The 26,548-nt window shown below is 43.4% G+C and overlaps 1 protein-coding gene across 3 annotated transcripts in view; it reads left to right on the forward strand.

The window, feature by feature from the left end:
• The first annotated feature begins 166 nt into the window (after positions 1-166).
• Positions 167-26,548, forward strand: part of MLXIP (MLX interacting protein) — a 43,753-nt gene continuing 17,371 nt past the window's right edge. Inside the window, exons 1-6 of one of the 3 annotated variants that reach the window (XM_088064950.1) lie at positions 167-537; positions 22,388-22,494; positions 22,806-22,891; positions 24,141-24,230; positions 24,511-24,552; positions 25,612-25,783. In XM_088064950.1, coding sequence (XP_087921076.1) covers positions 167-537; positions 22,388-22,494; positions 22,806-22,891; positions 24,141-24,230; positions 24,511-24,552; positions 25,612-25,783 — 868 coding nt within the window. Of the gene's footprint in view, positions 538-1,849; positions 1,868-14,601; positions 14,652-22,387; positions 22,495-22,805; positions 22,892-24,140; positions 24,231-24,510; positions 24,553-25,611; positions 25,784-26,548 lie in introns of those variants that run through there. The other 2 variants (XM_088064953.1, XM_088064951.1) reach the window with 2 other exon arrangements.

A 26,548-nucleotide genomic window follows, 5' to 3' on the forward strand; every position in this document is an offset into this window, starting at 1 on the left:
GGCGGAACCTGGGGGTGTGTGTCGCCCGTTGTCCCCATCCCGGCGGGGGCAGGGCTGTGGCGGGGCCGCTCCGTCGCCTTTAAGCGCGGCGGGGGCCGGCGCGGGGCGGAGCGGGGCGGTGGCGGCGCAGAGCGGGCGCGGGCTCGGCCGCGGCGGCAGCGGGGCCATGGCCGCCGACGTGTTCATGCAGCCGGCGCGGCTGCTCGGGGCGGCGGGGCCGCTGTCCCCCCGCACGGAGCCCGACGAGGACTCGTCGGGCAAGGGCCGGGGGGGGGCGTGGGCGGGCGGGGGGCGGCGGTGCGGGCCGCGGCGGGGGCAGCCCCGGGGCCCGCAGATCATCCACTCGGGGCACTTCATGGTCTCGTCGCCGCACAGCGAGCACCCGCCCAAGAAGGGCTACGACTTCGACACGGTCAACGAGCAGACCTGCCAGACCTACCAGTTCGGGGCGGCCCGCGGCGGCGGCGGCGCTGGTGGCCGCCTCAGCATCGACGCGTCCCTCACGAAGCTGTTCGAGTGCATGTCCCTGGCCTACAGGTACCGCCGGGGGCCGAGCGGCCCCGGCAGCGAGTCCCGGCCGCGGGAACAGCCCCGGCCGGGCCGGGCGGGGGGACCGCGCCGGGGCCCAGGACCGTGTGAAGGGCGGGGTCGCAGGCGAGCGGGGACCCCCCTGCCCGACCCGACCCACACGCGGGTCGACCCACAAAGCGGTGCCGCTTTTGTTTTCAGCGAACTTGGGGACCCCGGCGGGCGCTTCCCCGCAGGCCCGAGGCCCGTGGTTGGGGTGAGCGGCTGTCGCTGCCCCCCCCGCCGTGAGGGCTGAGGGCTGAGGGCTGGGGTCCCGCTCGCCCCGGCTGGCTGCTGGTGCCGCTGGAAAGCCTCAGCATCCCGTGGTCAGGCTGGGAGCGAGTGGAAGCCTCTAGTGCTAAGCAGAAACCCTTAAAGGGCAAAGTGCCCTGCTCGATGTGAAGCCCGGCCAATTTTCCTTTTTCCTCTCCCCAAATTTTATTTTTGTAACTAAGTCAAGCAAGCGGGCTCTGTCGCTGTTTCCTTTGTTCCTGTGGTGGCTGCAGCTGGCAGCAGCACTTCCTGGGTTTATCTGCATCTTTTGCTCAGACTTCAGTTGTGCTTTTCATCTCTTCGGTAAGGCGTTATATTCCCATTTATCCCCTTTGTCTGTCATCCAAAATGGAGGCAGAGCTGTGGAATAGAAGTGTTTTGGAAAGATGTGTGTCTGCTCGAGTCTTTTGTTCCGTGTGATATAGCAGAAACCGGATCCAATCTGATGTTCTCTGCTGAGCGTATTTTGGAAGTTGATTAAAAGGGTTGATGGAAAATGCCTCTTGGCATATTGATAGAAATATTTATTTTCATCTATAGGAACCACGTTAGCTTGCTAAAAGAAAATTAACTTTGCCCACTCCAAATTCCACTATTTAAGTTCAGTGAAGAGGAAACAATAGAAACTTGTTCTGTACAGTAGCAAGATGTAATGTAAGTAATCCTAAAATTTTAGTGATATTGGCCAAGAATGTTATTAGTTATTGGCAAGAGACTGACCTCAGATAAGGTGTGTGCAACGGTGGGCATAAGTACTTTGCACTTACAAAAGAAATAAAAATGTAAGCCTTAATTAAAAATTAATCAATCTGCCTTTATTGTACAAGCTGGGAGGAACTTGCAGAGGAACCACAGGGATTGTGAAGGGCAGAACTGGACTGCTCATGTGCATCTGCTCCTTGGCCTCTATTACCTTTGTTTTATTTTGTGCTTCCACTAGTGTGTCCTTGGGATTTTGAAACTGAGGATCACATCTGGTACAAAGGAATAATTCTGTAACACTGGCTTGACAGTATTGAACTCTGATGTAAGTGAATAAATTGAGCACCAAATTTATTTCAGAAGAAATAATTTTATCCTGCTTGCTGGTGGTAGTGTGAGGCAAGGTGCAGAAAATATCTTCTTAGAGGCTGCCAAAGAAAAGCACATTCTTAATGCTTCTGTCCTTGTGTGCCTTAGGGTTTGCTGAGTTGCAGTCCTGAAGCATCCTGCCCAGATCCATCCTGCTTTCTCAGCAGCTTAGGGATACAATTTTTAAATCTGCCAAACAAACCGACTGTAAACTTTGGTCTAAAAAGGATTAAAGTAATTCTGGAAGGTCTGATTTGAGGTGATGAACGTGGCTGTGAAGTGTCTTTTTAACAAATGATTGAGCCTGTAGGTTATAGGTCTCTCTGTCCACATTATCCTCAGGTTGGATTTGATCTTGGTTTATGGGGATGCTTTTTTGGCTGTTGCCTCAGCTGTACCTTTCTCATTGTTGCCTGTCGGATCCAGCACTGACAAAACACACAGATTCTGTGTTAATATTTTCTGTGCTGCCTTTGCTGGGTAGAAATGCACTCTAGGAAAGAACTGGGGGTGTGGAAACCAACAGCAAAAAACTGTAACACAGAAAGGTGAAGATGTGTGGATTTTGCTTTGTGGGGGCATGAGCTACCTGCGGAGCTGGGCGATGCAGCCGTGTTAAACACAAACCCAAGGAAGCTGCTGTAATGGAGCTCTCTGTGTAATATTTATTTACTTGTGGCACTCATTGCTGGTATTTCAGTGTTTAAAAGTTTAAAGAGAAGCAGTAAAACGTGTGGTACCCATTAGCTTTGCCGATGCACTAGAAAGCAAAGTTTTTCTAGATTACCTCGGTCATTACCTGGGTCATTACCTCGGGTGGCTTGTTTGGAAGCGACCAAATTTATGCTGGATCACGGATTTAATTGTGCTGTAAATTTTTTTGTTTGGCTTTGTGCTGTTAATAGTCAAACTTTTTATGATAAAAAAAGTTATTTCTAACCACCAGGGAAGCAATTCCCTCATGCCTTTGAGCAGTACAAACTAATATGATTCTGATTTTCATCACAGCTGTTTCAGTCACGTAGCCAGTTGCACAATTTGAAAAGTCTAATTTCAGAGGGGAAAATATACCTATAGAATACTCCCCTGTACAGTGAGCAGATTAAAACGATTTTTTAAATTAATAAGTAACTTATAAACACTGGGGTTTACAACAGGTGTCACACGGGCTGTACTTTATCTAAATGTCACCGTTTCTCATGTTTCTGATGAGATTGATTATGGGAGCTGTACCACACTGACAGAGGGAAAAGAACATTGGTTTTCCCCTTTCAGCTCCTTCATCTCAGCTCTTTAAACCAATGTGACCTTGCAGACCTTGACGTGTAGGTAGCTAGAATTGACCTGTTGCAGGCAGGCCACTTTAGACAGGCAAAAAGATCTTAAAAAATGTTCTTCTCAAAATGAGAAAGACCTTTGACACTGCTCGTTCTAATGAGAAACTGTGCTTCTGGTATATGACCTACAATACGCAAAATTAAGTAAAATGTTATGTCATCTTGATATTTAATTTAGTAAAGCCCTCTAGTAACTTTACCATTATCCAAATAATTACTTTACCCAGAAATAACTTCCCAAAGCTGAGCTGTAATCAGAAATGTTCCAACAACAGCCTATCATGAAGGTTTTTTTCCCTGAGACTGGGACAGAAGAATTTTTTCTCCTTGTTTTGGCGACTTGTTGTCTCCAGTGAAAGAATCATGTTCAGCTCCATGTAGAATGCAGGCTGAAGACTTTTGTGCGGTGAAAAATTGTGCTTTACAAAAGGGCACTGTAAACCATTCGTTGCCCTGACAGTCTGGAATATGGGACACTGGACTTCCTTGTGGAAAGCTCTGCTTTGGGAAGACTGCATAGTTTAAGGTTCAAAACCTGAAATAGGAACTTTCCTGAACTGCATATGGAGCTCTGAAAAATGGATGTTGGGAATCAGTGACCTTGTGCTAGTTTATCTCTAGGACAGAAATGCAAATCCTGCTAAAATGACTAATGTAATTACTGCAGGGAATAGGAAATGCAGTGTATTACTCCTGGAAAAAATAGATTTAAGACAATTCTTTATTTTCTCTGGGTGTAAAATGGATAAGCGACATTGCAGATTTCAGTTATACTCTGCCAATGTGAAGAAATAAGGGGTTGATAAGGCTCTGAGACTATGTAAATAATTTATTTTGTGTATGAAGGCTCCCTTCTGTTCCTCCTGCTGGGGAGGCAGTCCTGAAGTGGAGAGAGAGGGCTCCTCAGATGTGTGTGGTCCATGTACATTGTATAAACAAAGCACAAGCTTTATTTTAGAAATTATTAATGATACTACTCACACTGGGTGGTGTTTTTTAAACTGTTTTATATCATTATGTCAGTCATTGCTTATCTTCACATAGGGCATGGTAGGGTAGCTGCAGATGACTTTGTGGGCTCATTTATTCCTAAGTAGCCTCAGAGTTCTTTCACCTCTTAATAAGAGCTTAAGGAACATGCCAGGTGTTGTAGTTGAGGTAAGAGTGTTAATGTTGGCATGAGATCCTTGTCCAAAACCCTCTGGATCCTGCTTGCTAAAGCTGCACAGAGCAGGAGAGTGGGGTCTGGGAACTGGGACAAAAGCTGCCTTGTGGACAGCTTGCCAGGTCATTTCTAGATTTCATCTCTCCTCTTTAGCAATATGACTCCTTCACTTGATGCAGATGTAAGCCAAAAATATTCCCTTCCTCAGTGGACAGACGTTAGGGGTCAGCTTGTTTCCAGAGCACCTTTGCCACACATTCTTTGTTAGTGCAGTGTTTGGGGAAGTTCTCAGCAGTGCTGATAGCACTTGGAGATTAAAAACTTCCAGAACTCAGTTACATATTTCACATGCTCCTTGTAGAAGCTACTCTGACATAAACACCTCTATTCACCTCTGAATTTAGCCAAACTCGAGCAGAGTTGCTGTTACAAGTTTTTTTCACCGCAGTAAGGGTCCCTTGAAAGCAAGGATGCCATCCGTATTCAGGGTGCAGTATGAATCAGGACATTGGTACTGAGCCTCTTACCCTGCTTATGTCAAATGCTTGATATAGTCACAAGCTTTTAAGCTCTGTGTAAGATGCAGTTTGAAATTCCACCTTGACAACCTTGAACCTTAGGACCATTTGCAGAAGGGTTGCTGAGCTGTTCTTGTCTCAGAGACGTATTTCTTTGCCAAAGTAAACATTTAGCAGCGGTAGTGTGAGAAGGCCTTGGTTCACATTAAGGTTTTGGTGTCTTCAGGGCTACAAATGTCTACAGGAAGAACAGACAAATTCTGTGGACAGAGGTTTAGATACAGGGACAATTTTGTTTGTTTTGCTCCTGGCTATTTCGGTGTCTCTGCAGACTGGTTTCTATGGACCTGGTTGGGCAGGTTGTTATATAGAGGTGTGGGGCACAGTAGTCACCTTTTTCATCAAAAAAGCATATTGTTATCATCTTTTGATCTACCATTTAATCTACATGTTTTGTTGTCGTTCTCATCTTGTGGTTTTACTCACTAAACAGATGTTATTTTCTGGCTTAAATACGACATGGATTTTGTAACCATCATTTTTGATGGATTGCTGAAATAGGGAAGAGGGAACTAGTTTGTCCTCAGACTGCCAGTTCTCAAAACTTGTGCTCTGAAAAACTTGTGATCTGAAAAAAATTTGGCTGAACTTTGAAATTGGGCATTATTTTTAGTAATTTTAAGAAGATTTTGTGCTGCATGATTATGATGTGCTTTAAATGGCAACAGAAATTAATATGTTGATTTCCAGTTCTCCCTCCCTTACCCATTTTTATTTCTTTCTGCTGAGTGACAAGAGGAATTAAAGCCAAGAAACCCAAAATTCAGGTCTTGGCTTTGCTCATGTTTTTCCACACTCCCCTTTAGTAGGTCACTGAACCATTCTTGTTTGTTACTTTCCCATGTGGGGGAAAAAAATTTCCATTCTTTTGGAAAGCAGAGTTGATATTCAGTCACTTGAGCAGCTGCTTATCTGACTGTGTCCTTAAGCTATGATTAGTCTTAATCAAACAAAAGGGTATCTAGTGATGCTGCAAGCTGGGAAGGGGTGGGGAGGAATAAAGGGAGCTTTGTAGCCATTTGGAGCTGAAGGCTGGGCATTTCTGGGATGTCAGAGGCATTTTGACAGGCTTGAAGGAGAGAGTGACCTCTTTAAGTTGCTATGGGTGGGTGGAATTTTTCCCCTAAAAACCACACTCAGAGATCTGTTATAAAGCAGGAAGAATTGAAAGGGCAAGGAATGAGGCTGGAAGCTCGCTGAGATGTGAAGTTAAAAGGATCTTTGAGGAATACATTGGGTGAATTAGAAAGGGCCAAGATAAAGCCACATGAAGATCTGGATGGTGTTAACAGAGGCTACAGGGATGGAAACAGGAAAGAAAAATGAGATACTGTAAAGTTCAAGTCAAACAAAGGATGTCTCAGCTGACTGGATGGGTTTGAGCCCAGGTTACAAACTGAGCCCCTGTTCCTGAAGAAACACCCTGCAGCAGGGGTAGATGGAATGACAGCAAGAAAAGGAAATCTGTAATCATGGTGAGGAATGTGGAGAAGAAAAGAGGTTGGAATTGTACTTAGATGAGTTTTGAGTAAAAGTACAGAGATAAACGATCATGATGCGTTGTGGAGAAAAGAGGATGTCGGGTGTAATGCGGTTCAGGGCAGGAGAAATGGGAATGAAGGGGAAGAATATATGGAAAGTAAGGGGTAGATGATGGAAGGTGTGGCTGAAGTTGGAAAAGTCCAGTGTTTGTTCCCCATGCTTTGATCTGTGATAGGAGAGTTAGATAGGAAGCACTTGATGAGGGTGTGTCCCTTTATCTCTGATAAAGGAGAGAATGAGCTGGATGGACCCAGATATGGAAGTTATGGGTGATCAAGCAGTAAAATGGGGACAGGAGATCTGGAATTCCTGGTCTGGCTCTTCTCATGCTGCCCTGCTGCCTTTTGCTGGTGGAGAGAAAGGGTTCTCTTTTTAAAACAGAACAACAACAACAACAAAAAAACCTTATCAGTTGAGAAACCTGGACCAGTTTGGGTTTAATCTGGTATTTTATTTTTAATTAACAGACTACAGGCTATATGCTTGCAACTTCCTTTCTTTGTATGCAGAAATTAATTGCATTTACAGTTTCCCTCATCTGTCCTTTGATATCTTAATATCATTGGCACAAACAGTTCTTTAAAGACAAAACTTCTAAGCTACTTCTGAGGAAAAAGACAAGCTTTCTAAACTCTTTGATGGCTATAGAAATATTTTACAGCTTTCATACAATTTTCCTTTCGCTCTGGAAAGGAAACCTTTAACATGTCCATAAAACAATTATGAAGATGATTAGGAAAAGTACTTGTTTCAGTTGCCTCCAAAGAAAATAGAGTTGGTTCTTTGTGTTTCAGACAGTGATGGAAAAACCTGAATCTGTTTTTAGTGCAAGCTTGAGTTACACTATTGTCACAGTTTCTGAAGCAGGAAGGCTTGAAAAATAGGGTTAGGAAAAGCAAGGTTCTTCAGAAATTAGTTCTAATAGTTTTAGTACCAGAAGAGAAATTCTGAACATGGTCTTTTCAAATAAACTCTTTACTCTGCAAACAGAAATGGAGGGCTCCTTGTCTGTTTTCCTGCCTTGGCTCCATGCACTGCAATTGTTCGACTCTGCCTCCCTTTGTTAAATCTACTGTTGGATGGAGCAAAAGTTTGCTTGAACTCGGTGGGGATAGTGTTTTCTTCCTGCCATTCCCGAAAGTGTGACATTATCTTCCTGCCATTCCCATACCAGTGACAATCTCTTATCAGTCTCCTCCAGGCTTGATGCCTCTGAGGAGCAAGTGGTAAGGAGAGCCTGGGTGACACCTTGGTGTTCTGTGTGGTGTGAATGGCTGAAGGGGAATTGCCTGTTCCGTCTCTGTTAAGCAGATTTCACTTTGTGCCTTAAGGTATGGAAACCCTTGAGTGCTGCTTTAAGAGCAAGCTCAATAGCAGTTACCTTTGTGAAAGATTAGTATTTTTAGTTGGCTGTCCAGCCATTACATCAGTAGATAATGGAAAATGGGATTGGAAATGACCATAAGAGTCCATCTAGGCCCAGGGAAAAGATTCTTTCCCTTGGCTGGTTATCCAGACCGTGGCTGCTTGCAAGGTGTATGAAGGTACAAAGCCCACAGTGTTAGGAGTGTTTCTCAGGGCTGTCACCTTTGGGACTGTAAGAGAAAAGGTGACATGCCAGATGGAAAGGGCTTGCAGGGTACTGCTTGGATTATCATGTAGCAGGGTATTAGTGAAAGAATCTGATTCACTTCAATTAGTGATATGTCAGTGTGTTTTGGCCAGAATACTCCTGACCTACAGATAACCCTTTGCCATGACACGGTTGGTGATGTACCGTGATGTGAGGAAAAGGTTCAGCTGTTTTAGTAGCTAAACATTGCTGCTTAATGAATTGGTCTCTTTTCCTGAAAAGCACAGAAAAATGTTAATGACCTGTTAAATTTTAATGACTTGTTAGCTTTTTATCCTTGGTTTTTTGTTTGCAGCACATTATCTACAACAGTAATGCACAGTCAGAGACCTTTTTGTCTCTGTACTTGTAGCTTAGCTGATGGTTTAGCTGATGGAAGCAGTGGATACAGCCCTTTTTTCTATATCTTAATGCCTTTTCTTACTGTATTTTTTTGTGGTATGTCTTCCTACGTACAAAGATAAATGCTTTTTGTTTAATTATAGTAGGAGCTGTCTGGATTTCTGTAGGTATATTTATTGCTCCTTTATACCACACCAGAGCAAGCAGAGAATATCTTTATGGGTAGAGTACATATGTGGTGTTTGTGCTTCTGTTTCATTGCACATTAACAATATTTCCCTATGCATCCTCCCAGTGATTTGGGAAACAAAGAACAGAATTTTGGGGGGACAGTTCAGAGCAGAAATAAGAGAGTTGAGGCTGCTTTCAACTGAAGGAGCAAGGAAGAATGGTTGAGACATCACCCTTAGTCCATGAAAAGCTGAAAACTCAGGTAAAGGAGTCTGATGCTTGTTACAATTTGGTTCCTCTGTGAGTTTGAAAGAGCTTCTTCCATCACAGGAGATGAAGGGTGGTCTGGTCTTTGCTGGTTTTGGGTGGGGCTTACTTGTCCCAGGGCAAGGGAATTAAGAAGAATTGAAGAGTGCAGCCTTAAGGGTGACTGAGGGGGTAAGGAGAAGATCCAGATCCACTTGCTCTTGTGTAATAGGTTTGCCCTTCTTGAGAAATGGAAGTGAGATAGCAGCTGCATTGTTTGTAGTTGGGTTTTGCAAATCTTGGGGGAAGTGGCAGCTTGCAAGTGTGACCTGGCCCAAACCCATCTTTGTGGGATGTCTGCTCTTCCTGGCTTTGTCCTTCGCTGCTGAGGCTCCTCAGAGCTGTCTGTGCTGAGAGCTTGTATGAACACCAGAGCCTTTAGTGCCATAGGAATCTCTTTGGTGAGTGCAGGACCTTGGTCCTGTGTCCTGCCAGGTGGAGGGAGCGAAGGAGCAAAGGTGTGCAAGTGTTTTGTTCTGAGGAGTTGGTGTTGCAGCTTGTACTGCTGCCTAGAACAGATCTGCAGAAGCACAAAGTAAGCAGGAGGAGATCTTTTCACTGATCCTTCCAGTGGAGGCTGGTAGTTGTCAGAGATCAGCAGGGCTGTTCTTTGAGAGACGTCTGCATAACAAGATTCAAGCAAACACTACAGAGGCACGAAGGAGGCTTTGCTTCTGGAATCTGTCAAGTTCATTGTTTTCAGAATTCTGTAGCATGGGACGTTTACTTGAAATCCTGGCTTTCTTTCCCTCTGCCGCTTTGTTTACTCTCCCATCCCTCAAGGTCCCATAGTAACGAGTGCTCTGCCTGCAGCAGTTCAAGGACACAACAGCTCAAGTGACCTTGGCCAGCATGGTTGGGAGACCCCTGGCCAGGCTGCAGCAACTCAGTGACTTCTGTATCCAACACAAAACCTTCCCCAGCCCATGTGAGCTCGTCCAAAACACTTCTTGTCCACATTGCCTCATCTGTGCCAGGGACTTGGTTGCCTTGACACCAAAATTCTAATATAGGGCAAGGGTTAGACTCACTCCAGCCAGCCAGAGTGATGATACAGAGCCCAGGCCTCTGTAGTAGTGCTGGTGTATCTTTGGAACAGCTGGAATGTGGGGTTTCACAATGGATCCAAAAATAACTCAGGCCTACAGCATTTAGTTACTGTACGTTGATGTGAATGTGATCCACCACAGGCTCTTCGGCTCAGTTCTTCATGCTGCATCTTACATCCAGATTTTAGGCTGCTCTTAAATCTGGTTTGTCCTCACTGTCCACCATTCATAAAAAGACAGAGACCAAATGGAGCAAGAATTGTGGAAGAGCTTCTTGTGTCTTTGTAATTCTTATTTGAAGTCCATGACTGCTCTTGATTATCTTTCTATCATGTAGATTTTTGCTGTTGGTGCTGTGGTGTGACACTTGATTTAGCCTGTGTTAGTTGTTGCAAGTGGCTACTTTGGAGGCAGAAGTGATCAAGGTAACAAAGGAAAGGGGTGCACATAAAAAGGAAAACTTAAAAAAAAAGGTGAAAAGGAAATACCCGAGCTTGTGGATCTGGCAGTTGTTAGAGAAGTGCCAAACAGGAAGAGGGCAGTGGAAGATCTTGTTGCATTCCTGATCTGCCAGTCACTGGATATGGGTATTATCTGCTGCCACATTTCCCAGAGCAAAGAATATAATTTATTTTGTTCATGGATGGTCACTCTCTGCTCATCCTGATTAATTTCTGAATGTTTACATAAAAGCTGTAGTCTGAGTAAGCTTAGAGGTGGCTAGTCAAACTCTGTTAATAATATTTACAGTGATAACTGTGCATCAGGAGAACTCCCAGTATTTGAGTGAAAGGCAACACAGCAAAGTCCTGGTCCTGCTAAGCTGTGTAATGGGTTCAGGAACCGCTCTGAAATGTGTTAGCAGCACACAAAGGCCTGGATGTTACATACCATGCTTCTCATGTTAGCTCATCCTGTACAGTGTCCAAAGAATGTATCACTGTTTCCCTGTATAAACTCCTGCATATTGGTATCTGCACAGCTTAGTCCAGCTTTCTGTTTGCTTGGTAAACATCTGTCCCTGACAGGATGGAGGGAACTTGGATAGAAAATGTGCTGGTGGTGTGCCAGATGTGGGAAAGCATGAAGCAGTGAATCAACTACTTGCTTTTGCTCTCTAAAACACAGCTTTTGAGGAAGAAAATTGAGTGCAGGGGTTGTAGAGGAGGTTTGCCACCTGGAAACATACAAAAATTACTTTTCTGGATTAGAAGATATAAAACTTTTAGAAAGGAAGGAGTAAATAAAGGGATTTGGATATGGTTGTGAAATATTTAGATCTGTTAGAGTCAGAGAAGCTCTTTGAATGTTGTCAGCTTATTTCAAATGAACCTAGTGTTGGGATGAGAGAGCTGACTTGATCAGGAATACAAATATCCTCAAGGAGGAAACTGCACTCATTTCAGGTAATTATTATTAACCATGTTTGATACAGAAAACAGATATTGTGAAATAATATCTTTGGGAAACCGAAACAATCTGTCCAAAAGCTGGGGCATCCAAGCTGTTGAGTAGTCACCATAGTGGCTGTTCTCTACTAAAGATATTATTATCCCTCCCTGTTCAAAGCAGAGTCCTGCCAAATCAATACAGATACTTAACTGGGGGGGAAGGTGTCTATAAACAGCAGAAAGAGAAACTGTGTAGTTCTTCAGTTCTCTTTTAGGGAGTGAATTAATATACTTGCTAATATCATTTTCCTGTAGAGCTGGGAGTGGCTGGTTGTTGGGAGCTGGCAGGAACACCACAGGGACAAGCTCATCCTGTTGTGACCCTTCCCCAAGCACCTGCTCACCCACTGCTGGGACAGCACGGGGAAGGCTGGACCTGTGGCTCTTCTTACAGCTCTTGCCAAAGCAGGTGCCAAGTGCTAGAGTGAGCTACAGTGTTTTAGTGTCAGCTGGGAAAAAAATTCCAGGCAGCATTTGGTCTCTGGAAGCTGCAGATAAGGCCAGAGTGTGTGGCTGTGGCTGCTCTCTGTGGTAGCAGCCCTGTTCTGTGCTGCTGCCTGAAGGTGCTGGGGATTCCATGATCTTGTGAAAGCACAGAGCCAGTATGTTTGTGACTGGAATGACACTGTGATCTGAGTCATTTCTCCTGTGAGGAAGGGTAATCGGCAGTCAAACTGCTTGGGAACCAGAGGCATTCCTAAATTCTGGTCTATCTCTCTGCTGTGTGAAATTGTTAACCCTTAATGGAAACCATGGGACTAGATTGCACTTATTCACCTTAACAAATCAGCAGATGTTACTGAAGAGCACAACTTAGCTCTCCAAGTAGATGCATACAATTCTGCAATAAAAGCTAATTCATTACTGTTCCTAATAAAATTTTGGTCTGTATAGGCTGTTGTTTAGGAACTCAGCGTGGATCCCATCTGTTTTTAGTATCCAGTTGTACAGTAGAACCCTCCAATCTCCAGTAAAAATCTTAGCAGAGCTTAAGGAGACTAAAACTTTTATTAGCAGTTTTTATTAGCACATTAGTAGGCTCGATGTCTAAGCTTGGCATGTAGTAATTACAGGCTGGGTGCATGTAGCAGGCTTCTGGAAATGGGGAGAGAGATCCTAGGAAATTTTGGGAGGTTGCTTCTCTCCATAGCAATAAACACGTAGAAAGTGTTATTTACCTTTCACATGAGCTTTCCCAAGGGACTGTAATGTCCCCAGGATAGGGCTCTACAGAGTGAAGGTTGAAACTGGGTTTTTGTGATTTTGGCACGTAGGAAAAACACAGTTCAAAGAAAATGCTTGAGTGAGGGTCATTTAGTGGCTTGGTTGTTGTTTTGCTTGTAGTAAGATTTGTGAAAGTGCTGATGCATGTTTTACTGGTGAAGTCACCACTTGCTTTGGGACATAAACTATCTCAGTCCAGCTGTCTTTTAAGTGGTGCACAGGTGAATGGCATGAGAATTTCTGAACCATTTTGTTGCTTGGTATTTAATCATGGTAGTTACTGGGAGCAAACAAATGACTTTATAAGGATATCATGCAATTAAAAAAGGTCTTTCTCTGTCACTCACCCTATATAGTGCGGTTAAATATTGCTTTATGAAGTTAACTGCTATGAAACATTTATCAGTGCCCTGTGCTGTGCATAGTTACCATAACCACCATCATTATAAAGTAACAGATCCAACAAATCAGCAGGACTGGAGCCACCAAGGACAGGGTTGATCTCTCCATCTGTGTGTGGGAACCTGGCATTGCCCTTGGCCTGTCCAATCCTAGACAGACAATGGGAGCCATCTGGGAAAAGTGTGGGGAGGATTATGTGGCATGAGCATTATTAGCTGCTTCCCTGCCAGCCCCGTGTCCCAATTAATTAAGGAAGGGTCACTCACACAGCCTTCTCTGCATTGCAGCAGACAAATCTTCACAGCTCCAGTTTGACTGGTGACCCAGAGCTGGAAGTTTGTTTTCCACTCTGTTTTCTCTAAATGTTCAACCTTCCCGGGAGTCTGTGGTTGTGGATGGGGGCAGCCTGGGGAGTTTTACTGCACAGTTTGAGATGTGGCAGCCCCCATGGCATGACACTGCACAGGGCCGTGGGATGTTCACTATGAATCAAAGGGCTGGTTTTGGTGAAGCTTTGCCAGAACACTTGATTGCACACAGATCCCAGAAGGGTCTAAGTGGAGACTTTTCCTGTGAGTTGTGCATGACCTTTTAGAAGCTCCCCACCCCCGTTCCAAGTTGTTTTATGTGAGTTCTGGAAGGAGATTTCTCCTTACACCATCTTTCTATTGGATTTTGATTGATCTTTGAGTAGTTTCAGAAGTAATAGAATGGTGCCTTTACCTTGCTTCTGTCTCTTGTGTAGTTTCTGGTTTGGCTTTTATATAAACTTTGAATAAACTGCGTGTGCTGTTGCAGTCTTGTGTCTGTAATAACTGAATTTGGGAATCAGCCTGGTGTTTTTCAAGCTGCAGGGAGCAGACAGCTGGGATGAAAGCTTTGTGTCACGGGGAGAGCTGAGGGAGCATCTCTGCTTTTGCAAACCTGTAAGGGGCTTTCAGAATAAGATCCCCGAAGTCTTGAAGTGTATTTATAGGCTTGTAATGTTGTTCAGAGAATGTTACAGTATCCTCTGTGGCAGAAGCGCTGGTTTCGGGTTTCTGGAGCATGGTAAACAGCTCTGGGCTCTGGTGGTATGTGTGCTGCGCAGAGAGCTGGGCTGATATGCCACGCTGATAAGGTTTGTTTGGGTTTTTCAGAAGCTCCGTGTGCAAAAGATCTTTTAAGTCCCAAATCATCACATCTTGATCAGTTCATTAATCTAGGCTGGGGCCTTAATGTTGAAAAAGATTCTGACACGTTTATAGCTCTCCATACAAGAGGGTCCCTCACCAACAAACATCCTTTTAAATTAAAATGGAGGTGTACTGCAAAACCCTATCAGTTCCTGATCATCTGTATTGGGAAACAGCATTTTTGTAGTGACTATTGTGATTCTGAGAAGGCTGATAAAAAGCCAGTGGCAGAAATCAAGTCTTAAGAAGTGGAAAATTTCAAGACACTGAAGTAAGTAGGATCACTTCCCTTTATATTGAAGCAGCTCTAAAATGACACTTCTTTCCACCATGCACGAGAGCACAGGAAGCACTTCAAAAAGAAGGTAAACAAAACGTATTGAAAAAAAAGAAGGAAAACCAAATGTACTGATCTGAAAAATGTAAATCTAATCCTTGCTGTTAGCATTTTTGATGTGGGGTGTGTGGCTGGGATATGCTTGGCTGGTGTTCTGTCCTTGCTTTGCCACTGACACACTTTGTGCCCATGGGCAGCTGCTTTCCATCCTGGCATTTCAGATTTGGGCCATGAAAGGGTTGGGATTTGCCTCTGAGCCTGGATCTCAGAGTACTGTGCCAGTTCTGTGTGTCAGCTTCTTTTTCCATGATGGGGTTTCTGGTAGTTCTTTAAGAAGGTCCTGATTTTTGACAGTGGAAGTGTGTGGCCTTTTATAAAGTGTTAATATTTATAAAGCCACAAAGTACGTGACTTCTGTAAAGAGGTGAATTTACAGCAGGGATCAGGGAGGGTCAGCAGTGACAGATGTGATGGCAAGGCCCATTTTCTCAGCATTTTGGCTGACATATTAATGACAGTACTTCAGAAGTTTTTTTCTTTTTTTGTTTTTCCAGTTCTGTACTAGTGAGCCACTGTTGGACAAGCGCTTGAAAAGCAGGAACATTTATGGAAATATCCTTTGATTTCTGACTGGAAATGAGAAACTGTCTGAATATTCTGGGTCTTTAAATAGCCACTGTCTGAGGGACATCATAGCCTTCAAGTCTCCTTGATATTTTTACTGTTCCTTATGTTTTCCCAGTGCTCCTTTTACCCTTTCCTAACCTGCATAAAACCTGCATCTGGTGAAGGCATTTCTCAGTGGTCCTTCCCAGCTGCCTGCAGCCTCCCCCTGCACACAGCTGACCCTGGCCATGTTGTGTTTGACTAAAACTGCAGCAAGCAACTCCTTTCCCTGGTTGACACAGAGGTGGTGGTATGAAAAACTGTAAGGTCGGTGTGATAATGCTCCCAAAATGTGAGTTTTTCAGCTGTCCCTGAGGAGGCTGCCTTGACACAGCACCTGCCCGGTCATTCCTGAGTCCAGCATAGACCAGGTTGTCAGAGCAAGAGCCCAGGCACTGCAAACTTCCATTTATGCAAATTACATTAAACTTCCAAGCTTAAAATAGCATTGAATTTATATAAATAAATCAGCATTTCTTGTGGATTTGTTGGGGCAGGAATATTTGCTTCAGGCATACAGCTGACCTTTCACTTTCCTGTTCCATTTCAGGAGGTGCATACCTGAGCCTGCCTGCGTGAAATCAGTCGAGATAACATGTTTCTTGGCAGGTGTTGCAATTCCAATTTGCTAGTGGCTAAATTTGATCTTTGTTTTTATTTTTCTAACAGTTCTTAATTGATAATGCTCATGACAGAGGAAAAAATATTTGTCTGGTCTAGTATCTCTGTCTTCAAGATGGAAGTATTAATTTTAAAAGGTGATGAATCAAACAAAGAAGGGACGTTTTGGTTGTTTTAAAGTGATTTAACTTCAGACCAAATCTCCCTGTTGTCCTTCTTGGTCTGTGGGCAATAGAACATCCCTCCACAGCCCTGAGCCTGCTGCTGCAGGAGGATTTCAGGGAAGGAGGGTGAACCAGGTAATGAAGCAAATGACCTGCCCTAAATCTGGCTTTTAAAATGAGCTCTGTCTGGGATTAGTATCCTCGGGCTGCAGCTGGGATTAACTTTGTAGGTAGGAATTGTAAGATGCTAAAACGTGGTCTCCTGGCCAGTCCTACACACGTTCACACCGTGTAGGAATGTTTTGGTTTCTCTTGCCTGCCCCTTTGCTCCAACACACAATGCATATAATCTGATTCTCTGAATGAACCTTTGTTTGGAAAAATACTGTTAGTTTTGGCTCTTAGAGAGCTGAGCTGACAGGCCCAACTCCCCAGCAAAACAGATTGGAGATTAAAAAACAAACCAAAACCACGCCTTCGAAAAAAAATGCTGGGGAGGAGCCAGAAAGTTCCTTTTCTGTGTTGCTGAAAAAGCTAATCTATTTAGCTACTTTACTATCAAGTCTGATTTTTGTCCTGTTACTTAAATTAAGAACCTCATTGCCATTACCTGTAATGAAAGTAAAATTCTTACCCTACCTGAAAAAATTGCATGATCGTGTACAGGAAAGAACTGGGGGAGGCACAGAGGAAGTGGGTTTTGAGGCTGGAGCTAATAAGGGAAATGAGAGTTGTTTTAGCACAGGAGCAGGGGGAATCCACTACCTAAACAGGAAAGCACAGGTCATTTCTGTAGCTTGTTCCCATAAACTGAATTGACAAAATTCAGATTTGAAAACAAAATAATTTGTTTACAACCATAGCACACTAGACTCTAGAAGTGATTCCTGCAGACATGCAGTGGCTGCTTGGGCTATGCTGGAAACACATATTTGGGCAGCAGGACAGGCCTGTGGAATCTAAACCACAACACTTGGAGGTTTGTGTTTAAATTTCATGTACCATAGATCTTGGCCAGATGCTCTCTGAGTGCAAGAGAAAAATTAACACCTCCTGAGCTAGGGGAGCCAAATGTAGCCAGAGATTTTCCTTTGTCCCTGTGTATCAAAAAAGGGAAAGATTAGAGGGTGGAAATAAGGGTTTTATGTGCAAAGCACAGTGGTACATCAAAAAAATCCATGTCCTACTTCCATTGCTGTCACTCACACACTTTGTAGCCATGGGCATGTAATTCACCCTTCCTTATTTTAAGCAAGAAATCCTGCATCCTCAGAGGGTATTTTAAAAACTTCTTACTTGGTGCAGCATTTAGTTCACTACAATCCCAAGATCACTTCCCAGCTAGAATTCCTGCTTAGCCACTTTTACACATTATGGTGTGGAGAATTAACTTAATTTTTTCTGAATGGGAAAAGGGGGTTTTTCAGGCAGATGTTTATAGCAATGTCTTTCTTCCCTCTTGCCTTTTATTAGAAAAGGATTTATTTAAACATCAGGCTGTGATACTGTTGTGAGTGTTTCTGAGGGAGATAAAAAATGGGGAACTGCAAGTTGTATCAGAAACAGCTGAATAAAGCATTTGAACTGTATAAAACCCATAAGCTCTACCATATAGTTTCCATTTAATTCACATATATTCAAACCACCTGTTAAGTGGAGGATATATGGAATTTATCTTAATAGTTTAAAGTCTGCTTCTCTGCCTCTTCAGTGCTATTTGTAGAAATCAATTTCCTAAAATGCTGCCATTTCTTAATGCTAATAAGTAATGAAAAATCCCCTAAGTTTCTTCTGGGTTTGCACAAAGATAAATTTCCCCTTCTGCTCAAATCCGGAGGGTGCTTGTGTTGTGGTTTTATGCTGACTGAAGTCCATCTTAAAATCCTCAGATGAAGGGAGGAGAACAGGGGATTCTTCTGTTGTGAGTCATCTCATCTCAGAGCTTGATCTTGCTTCTGCAGATGTCAGAAGGAGTTTCTCATTGAGTTTATTAATTGAATGTTGTTTCAGTGCTAGGGAAAGCTACTGCTTTAAATTTTGCAGCAGTGAATGGCATCTCACGTGTATCTGTTAACAAAGAGGGTCACCCCTTTGCCTTGTCTCTTGTCCAAAGCATCACTAAAATATCGTGGAAGATCATCAATTGAATCTTACTAAACTAGAATGGTGAGATTCTAAGAGGCAAAACTTTGCTTGTAAATTGATACTGTCAGGGTACTGTTAGAATACAAACCTGCTCCCTAATTACATTTCAGTTGATTGAAGAAAAAATTAGAAATCAAAGGTGTTGAAGGGAATCAGGTCACACTCTCACAGTGCATGTCTGTTTCTTGTGCTTTGCTGCAGATTTTGTGATGTTTGAAAGTTTGTAATTGTTTTAAAGCACAGCTGCTTTCACTGGAGTTTTAGAAGTGGAGAGTTGTGAGAGATCAGTGCCGTGTTATCCATCTGTCTGCTTGGATCTCAGTTGCCTGAGGTGTAGTTCCTGAGCTGGGAAAACACATGTAAAATCCTTGGGAACGGACTCCAGCCTCTCTTGGTGTATCCAGGACTTGTAGGTGAATGTTGCAACAGATGGACGTGGCAGCCTCAGGTGCCTGGAGCCTCTCCTCTGACAGCCCTCCAAAGCACGTTGGGGTCACTGCGTCCAAGGGGATTTCCAGCTCTGTTGGCTGTTGAGCTGAAGCTCTTTTGGCTGGTTTGCTGTGATCAAATCGCTTGATGACGACATTTGGACTCAGGCGGTGGAGATTTCTACATGGGAGACTGAGCTCAGCTGCTGGAATGCATTGCAAGTCACCCATCGTGATTTTTTCAGCTGCTTTGATTTGATCTGTGTGTGATAGTGAGGAGAACATGAAAGTCACCTGTTCTTCCAGCATTGCTTACATGAGCTGAGCTTCTGGCAGCAGCATTCCCCTGCAGGATACACCCGGGAGCCTGGCTCCCTGTGTTGCTCAGCTTGGGCACTCTCTGTGCAGCACCAGCATTCCCACCAGCTGTGGCTGCAGCTGTCCTGGCTTGTACAGTGCACTGCTGGGTCCAGTTCTCCCTTGGGATGTTCTCTTGCTGCCCTCATTGGAAGCAGCATCCCTGCAGAGCTGCAGCAGCTGTTGGAGAGGGGGCCAGGACCATGGGTGTGCTCTTGGGTTGTGCTGCAGGTACCTGGTGATCATCCACCTGCTGGGAAGCTGCTCCACATCTGCTGTAGGAGTTGGTGTGGTCTTACAGAGCTGGCAGGAGCAGCAGCCAGATGGTCTCTCCAGTTGTTTGGGTTTTTCTCTTGTTGTTGTTTTGCTGCTTTAAAATCTGAAGACTGCTTTCAGTTAGGCAGCTGCTCTCAGTCACAGTGCTGTTCAAAGTAATTGACTTTCCATTGACTTTGGAATTTGGAATAGTGTCTAAATATTGTTGTCAGCTTCATGCCGATTCCTCTCCACTGAGGCTGAAGTCGTTTCACTTATGACCTCAAGCTGGACTTGTGTTTTGCTCCCATGGGAACTAAAAATAATAATTATTTTAAGAATAGGTTCTTAATCACTTCCTTCTTTTGATGTACTAGTCTTGTTTAACATTTTCTAAGAATATAATTGAAAATATTTTAAACTATTTGTGTTTTAATTCCAGTTTTAATTAGCTCTTTGAAGATGCAAAGAGTGTACCAGACTTGATTACAGTTCCTTTTAGTCTTTTTATAGAAAAGCATTTGCTCTTGTTATTCTGAGTGCAGATTATTAGAGTTTTGTTGCTTTGGCAAACTGTCGAGTCACACAGAGCTATGAGGAGATGAACATTAAGTTGACAGATTTCTTAGTCGAAGGCATGTGGGCACTTTGTCAGTGCTGGTGATGCATCAGCATGTTAATCTCCTGTCTCCAAACTGTTAATGTACAGATGAGAAGCAGGAAAAGATCTGTTTTAGTGTGGGTTTAGAAGGAAAGACAAGGTGTGAAGTGGTTCTGAGGCAGAGCTGGCTGTGCAGGGAGCACTGAAGGTGTTGGGATGGTTTGCAGTGATGGGAGAAATATTAAATGGGTGGAGATCCACTCTCTGCCCTGACTCATGGGTTGGGTAACAGTGAGATGAAATAGTTGGAGGTATTTCCATTAACTACAAGTCTTGAAGTTTAGAAGTAGAGTTTTGGGAGATGTATTTCAAAGAGTGGCATGTGGATGCACTACTGAAAATAAATAATCCAGAAGGATTTCCTAAATGTCCGTGACCCTACAGAATCTAATGGTACTGAGTGTCTCAAAGCCCAGTGACAGCACAAGTACATTGACAATAATTTTTCTATTCCTTGCTGATGGTTGACATGGTTTGCTCTCACTCCCAGCCAGTGAAGTTGCTTGCTCCAGCAAGTCTGCTTATCTTGGGGGTGCTCATGTTCTATTTTGTGTCCCATATTTTGTTTATACTTGATTTTTTATCAAGCACCAGCATTCCAAAGGCCACAGCAGAGCCTTGTAGCGTAGCCCAGTGAACAGCCTGCATCCCAAAGGGGCAGCTGGGCATGGACAGGGCTCATAATCTGGTCACTTACCTGTTCTCTTGCTGCTAGAAATTTGCCTTCTACTGCACTTCATATCTGGTCTTTTATCTGCTTCCTCATACATAAAATAACATTACAGTTTATTTTTAAAGAGGACAAAGAGGGGAAAAAAAAAAATTCACAATCAGGCAACATCTCATCTGCTGGTACATTGCTACAACCTGTTGCCACAACTGACATTTTATATAGTAGTAAAATTGAAAGAGCATAGCTGGTTTTCTTTACCTGTCTCTTGACTGAAACCTGACATTTGCTTCTCTGTTACTGTCAAGAGTTGTGGGAGTACCTGAGTGTGAGAGCAATTGTGGTGTCAGCAAGGGAGGAAAGAAATGGTGAGCCAAATATGTGAAAAAAGTTAGTTTAATATCCTGTTAATGGCAGCTCTGGCATTCTGCTTGCTTTTGTTTATGCTGAAGACTTTTTACTTGTTTATAGTATTGCAAGTTTTATTAAAAGGTTTCTTTAGAAAGAGCTGCTGTTTCCCAGACCAAATAGGAAGCTGGGAATTATCAGTTCTCCAGCCTCAGGCTCTATGCAGGGGCTTAAGTGAGCCAAGGAAAGTGCCTTGCACTTCTGTTGGATGTGCTTCCTATTTGCACAGCAGTTTTAGAGCTTAAATGTGAAATGAGCTTTTAAGGATAAATAATTCCTCTCTGCATTCATTTGTACTGAATATGTGAAGCAAATGGCCTGTGCCAGGGTACATCTCCAGTGCCACTGCACTTCATGGCAAAGACCATTCCTGACTGACCACGTGCTCAGGGGATCTCTTCTGAGAGGGCAGAGTGTTTGTAGGTGACATTGCTCCTGTCACTCCTTCGTGTCCATCACCCCTTGACCTGGTGCTCATACTGTGTCAAGGAGAACCTGTTTCCTTTGTTGTTGTGTGGGTTGCAGTTGGTATTGCTGGTCCTATTCCCTCATAGCAAGGTTGCACAAACAGCACAGGAAACAAACTTGGAAGATGTGGGGCTAAAACCCCCCAAACAAGAAGGAGAACCTGGGATAGGCACAGTTCTTTAATCTCTGGTTTGAAATTTACTGTGTCATGAGTATTTCCTACTGCCCTGACAATAGTACGGATTAATGATTCATAAAAGGTGTGTTTTAAGGGCTGGGTAGTTTTTGTTTATACAGTGCTTACTAGAGTCCCTGCTGCTTCTTCCTTTTTCCTTCCATTTCCCTTCCACCTCCCAGGAGCATTCATGCATAAACCATTACTTTTTCCAGCCTTGCTTTTCTTGGGAGAAAATTTACTCTGTCTAGCTTGTTGGTCTACCTTTGTGCCCAGTGTAGAATTGGTAGGTTATGTTTTTTCTTGAGCCAGAGCTGGCATTTCATTCCTCCTTTCCAGTGTTACCAGCCTGGAAAATCAAATAGAACTGTATCTGATCAAACATGCAAAAGCCTCTTAATTTTAAATAATCTCAATCCCAGTTGGTGGAAGCACATAGGCGGGGATTAGAAAAGATGTGATACTGGCAAAGAGAAAAGTGTAGGTGAAATGAATTTCTTTCCTACTGATATTTGTGAGACTAGTTGTGACAGTTCTTAGTTCCTATGGAGAACTCTTGAAGACTGGATTAATCTCTGGCTCCTGGCTCAGTGAGCCGTGGACAGCAAAAGCTGTGACTGGCCAAGCATGGTTTGTTGCTGTTTTATGTGTTGACAGTTTGGCTGTTTTATGGGAATGCTTTGTCTTGAAAGGAAGGGAAAGAGGAAAACTGAAAGCAGAATGATTTGTTGTCTGTTTTGTTGCAGTGGAAGGTTGGTTTCACCAAAATGGAAAAATTTTAAGGGATTGAAGCTTCAGTGGAGAGATAAAATCCGTCTCAATAACGCCATCTGGAGGGCCTGGTACATGCAGTGTAAGTACCGTGCTGGGGGTGGATCTTCCCTGAGACATCGGTGAGAACAAGAGAATTGCAGTTATTGTCTGGTGAAAAGCTCAGGAATCTGCTCAAGGTCTGATGTTTCAGAGGCAATGCTGTTGGATCAGGATTTCCTGGATGTGCCCACACTGAGGGCGTGCTCCGAGCACAGCCCAAGATCTCCTTGTTTCATGTTGTTTATCTGGAAGGAATCCTGCCTAGGCTCCCTGTCACACCTTGCCACTGAAGTGACAGCTCTCTGCAGGCCCTGCACGTGCTCAGCACTTGCATTTTCGTTGTCGTTTCAGACCTGGAGAAGCGCAAGAACCCTGTGTGCCACTTTGTGACCCCTCTGGACGGCTCTGTGGATGTCGATGAGCACCGGCGGCCAGAGGTGTGTGAAACCCTGGGAACAGCCCAGTGAGCTCTGGAGTTTGTAACAGGATTTTCTGGTCTGCTGGAAGCAAGGGCAGCATAGCCAATCTCTGCTCTGTTTTTATTTAGAAGGAACCATTTAAAGCAGAGTAAACCTGGTTTTATGAGTTCATCACATTAGGATGATCCAGATGCAACCAGAAGGACATTTGTTATATGTGTAACTTATGTTAATGTTGTAGTTTAATGAATCATAAGTCATAGAAGTGCTGTTTGAATAGTTAAGATTTTGATAGCCACTGCTGTCTTCTGACTGGAAGTCGGTGGGAAATCAGAGTGATGACTATTTTCAGGACTCAATCTAAGTGACCATGGAAGAGTTTTCTGTATTTTATGTAATTGGCGAGGTGTGGTTTCAAGAGAACAAGCAATTTCTTTTTCTGTGTCGAGGTAGTTTCACAGACAGATCAAATATGAGTTTATGTTCTTTCATTTTTGTGCTCATGTAAACATAAATGAAAACTAACATCTGCCCTCTGGCTCCTTGCAGAAAACCAGTGAGGCCCTTGATGTGGCAATATGTGGCTCTCTCTATACTGCATAACTCTAGAATAATTTATAACTCAAAGGAGTTCCAGATGAGTTTGTGGAACTGTCTCAGGTTTTTGAAAGAACAGTGTTGATGTTTGTGTTGAAAGTGACCCTCGAAAACAAAGTTAAGGCTCTCATTAGTCTGCTCTCCCCAACTTACACACTGCTCTCTGTGATACATTGAAGACCCATATTGTCTGATCCTTTTGTTGCCATCAGTGTGTGGCCTGCAAGGTCCTCCCTCAGCTGGACATCAGATTTCTATTGCTTTATGTCATTCATAGCAGCTTTTGCTTATGTGTTTGTGCATGTGACCTTGTGAAATTCACAGGATATTGTATGCTTTATACATTATATTTCAGTAAATTAATTTTAAAGGGGTTTTTTTTGCTGTTTCTTAGCTCTTGGTTATGGTTGAGCTGCTGTGGGAGATGCTGACAGTGCAGTCAGACATCATCTTGTGTTTGGTTTTTGTGGGGAAGATGAAGTTAGTACTGTCAGATTTGCTCTGTGATAGCTGAACTCTGGGACAGTGTGGGCTGCTGATACATGAGCTCAAACAGAATTAGCATGCTTTCTTTTGCATTTTTTATGCCTGAATATTTGCTTGGAAATGTATTGAATATTCAGCCCTTATGTGATTCCGTGTAATTCATGGTATGTGTTTGTGTTCTCAGGCCATTGCAACAGAAGGGAAGTACTGGAAACGAAGAATTGAAATAGTCATTAGGGAATACCACAAGTGGAGAACATACTTCAAGAAAAGGGTCTGTTGGTTTACATAATGAAAGTAGTTTGCTTGAGCTTGATGACTATGTTGTTGCTTTTCAAGTTTTTCTATCACTTTTTCTGGCATGCAGGAGTACTTAACACAGATGATAAGCTGGTACAGACATGCTCATCTGATTAGTTCCACTTAACTAAAAATTATTGTGCTGGGACTAATTGTGCATGATTGGGTCTTAAAAGTTTTGCAAAATCATGGCTTCCACTGGCACATACAGGACTTATTCTGACTTCACCATCTCTTCTGTTCTCCTTTTGCAGTTACAGAAACACAAAGATGAAGATCTTTCAAGTTTGGTCAGGGTAGGTAACACCACTGAGAAGTGGCAGCATTTTTGCTTGTAGAACCCGCAGTAGATAACAAAGCTGTAACGTGCAGTAGCTTGCTTTGATTAAAATCTAAAGACAGTGATCTTGCTTAAGCCTTAATTAAGGTTAGACACCCTCATGTTCTGTGCCTCAGAGAGCAGTGTAAGATTTGTAGCTTGAATTGGATGGAGGAGAGGTTGAATGTAAAGTGCTGCGACAGAAGAAATGGGAATTAGCATTGCATGCCCAGAGAGATCAATCTCTTTGAGGGATGATTTCATCTTGTTACTGAGTTGTAACTGGCACTGCTGCCTTGCTTGTGTAACTGGGTCTGTGAAGATGTGGGAGCTGCTTGTTGCAGATCTTCCTGCTGTGCCCACAGTTCAGGCAGATCTGGATCCTATAAAAGGACAAAATGGTTAAAGGAACTGTTGTATCACCATTTAGTATGTCCCCTTAAACTATCAAATCTGCTTTGGGTATATGAACTGATGATCAGAAGCACTGTTTTGCTGTTTTTGCAAGGCAGTGCAGTTTAACTCAGCCTATAGTGAGGGATGGGTAAGCCTAGTCACATTATGTTGTATATTTCATGGGCAAAAAGTGTCCTGTGCAAACTCTGAGTACAATTACTTCACTGCACATCAGAGTTTCAGATACATCTCACAAGACCTGAGTTGTTTTTTGCATTCTTGCTATTCCATCTTTATTCAAACCAAGGGATTGTTAAGCTAGGTGCAGAAATACTTGTGTAATCCTCAAACACCTGTGTGATGTGTTAACCTTGTAAACACAAGGAGGTGTTGTCTTACATCCTTCTAGTCAATATCTGGGTTTCGGGGGAAAACCTTTTCCAGAATGTTGTGGTGTTTCAGTGAGCTAGAGTTGCTGGTATATCAGAAGCACCTCTGATGTGTTTCAGTCCATTTGATGGCTCCTCAAAGAGAGGTTCTTTCCTTAAAAATGTGAAAAATGAGGGCTGCTTTTATAGATTTGCACCAGACTGCTTTGGAATTGCTAGGCAGCCTGAGCTCTATTCCTTTCCTTTGACAGGATGATGATGTGGTTCTCTGGCAAAAAAGAAGGTATGGCAGAGAAACCCCTGTCCCCATGGAGGAAGGCAGCCTCTTGGATGCAGACATGCTCATGTCTGAGTTCACCGACACCCTGTTCTCCACACTCTCTTCACATCAGCTGGTTTCCTGGCCAAATTCCAGGGACATAGGTATTTGTTGGCTGTAGTTATGTTGCACTGAGAACCCCTATGAAAGCTCTGGTTTGTTGCTTTGCTGCTCTTGTAGTCTTGCCTAAGAAATCTATCTTATATTGCTGATACAGATAAGAACAGGTCAGGGAAGGTAGCTGTCTTATGATTCTGTAGGTTACAGAATCCAAATTAATGATTTGAATTTAATTTCTATCTTAGCTTCTTACGTGCTGCTCCCAGCTTTGCCCCCTAATGTTGCTCTGAATAAATCTGTAATGAGCAGTGTCTACTTTATCAGTGGTGAAGGCATTGTGATTTATCTCAAAGCATAGTTGTGTGTGTATTTTTAAGGGAGTGCCTGTGTATTTTTGTTTGGTTTTGTCCAGTAGAACCAGTGCAAGTTTCATCTGTACAAACAATCCCAAGAGCTGTTCAGCTCTGTCTGGAGGCTCTGAATGTCTGATGGGACAGCACATGTCCACTGTTCAGCATCCTTGCTGCATGGATGTCTGAGCAAATCCAGAGCAGCCATGGTTTACATGATTGTACTCAAGAAAAATGGAATGGGTGGTGGTTTATTTTAAAATGCTCTGCTATGAGCTATGGTGGGTCAGGCTGTGCTTCCCAACAAGGTTGTGTGTAGTGCAGCAGGGGTAAGACAGGAGGTTTGGGAGCAGGAGCTTGGCAATCCCAGATGTCAGTTAGAGCCTTCAGGTTTCACCTCTTCCATTTTAGTAACTGAAAGTTTCATTCCCCAATAGCTTTGATATCTGGAATGTGCAG

This window comes from Pseudopodoces humilis, chromosome 20 (genome assembly GCF_049639895.1).
Source record: "Pseudopodoces humilis isolate 2021_Gansu_Grassland_sample_001 chromosome 20, ASM4963989v1, whole genome shotgun sequence".
NCBI lineage: Eukaryota > Metazoa > Chordata > Aves > Passeriformes > Paridae > Pseudopodoces > Pseudopodoces humilis.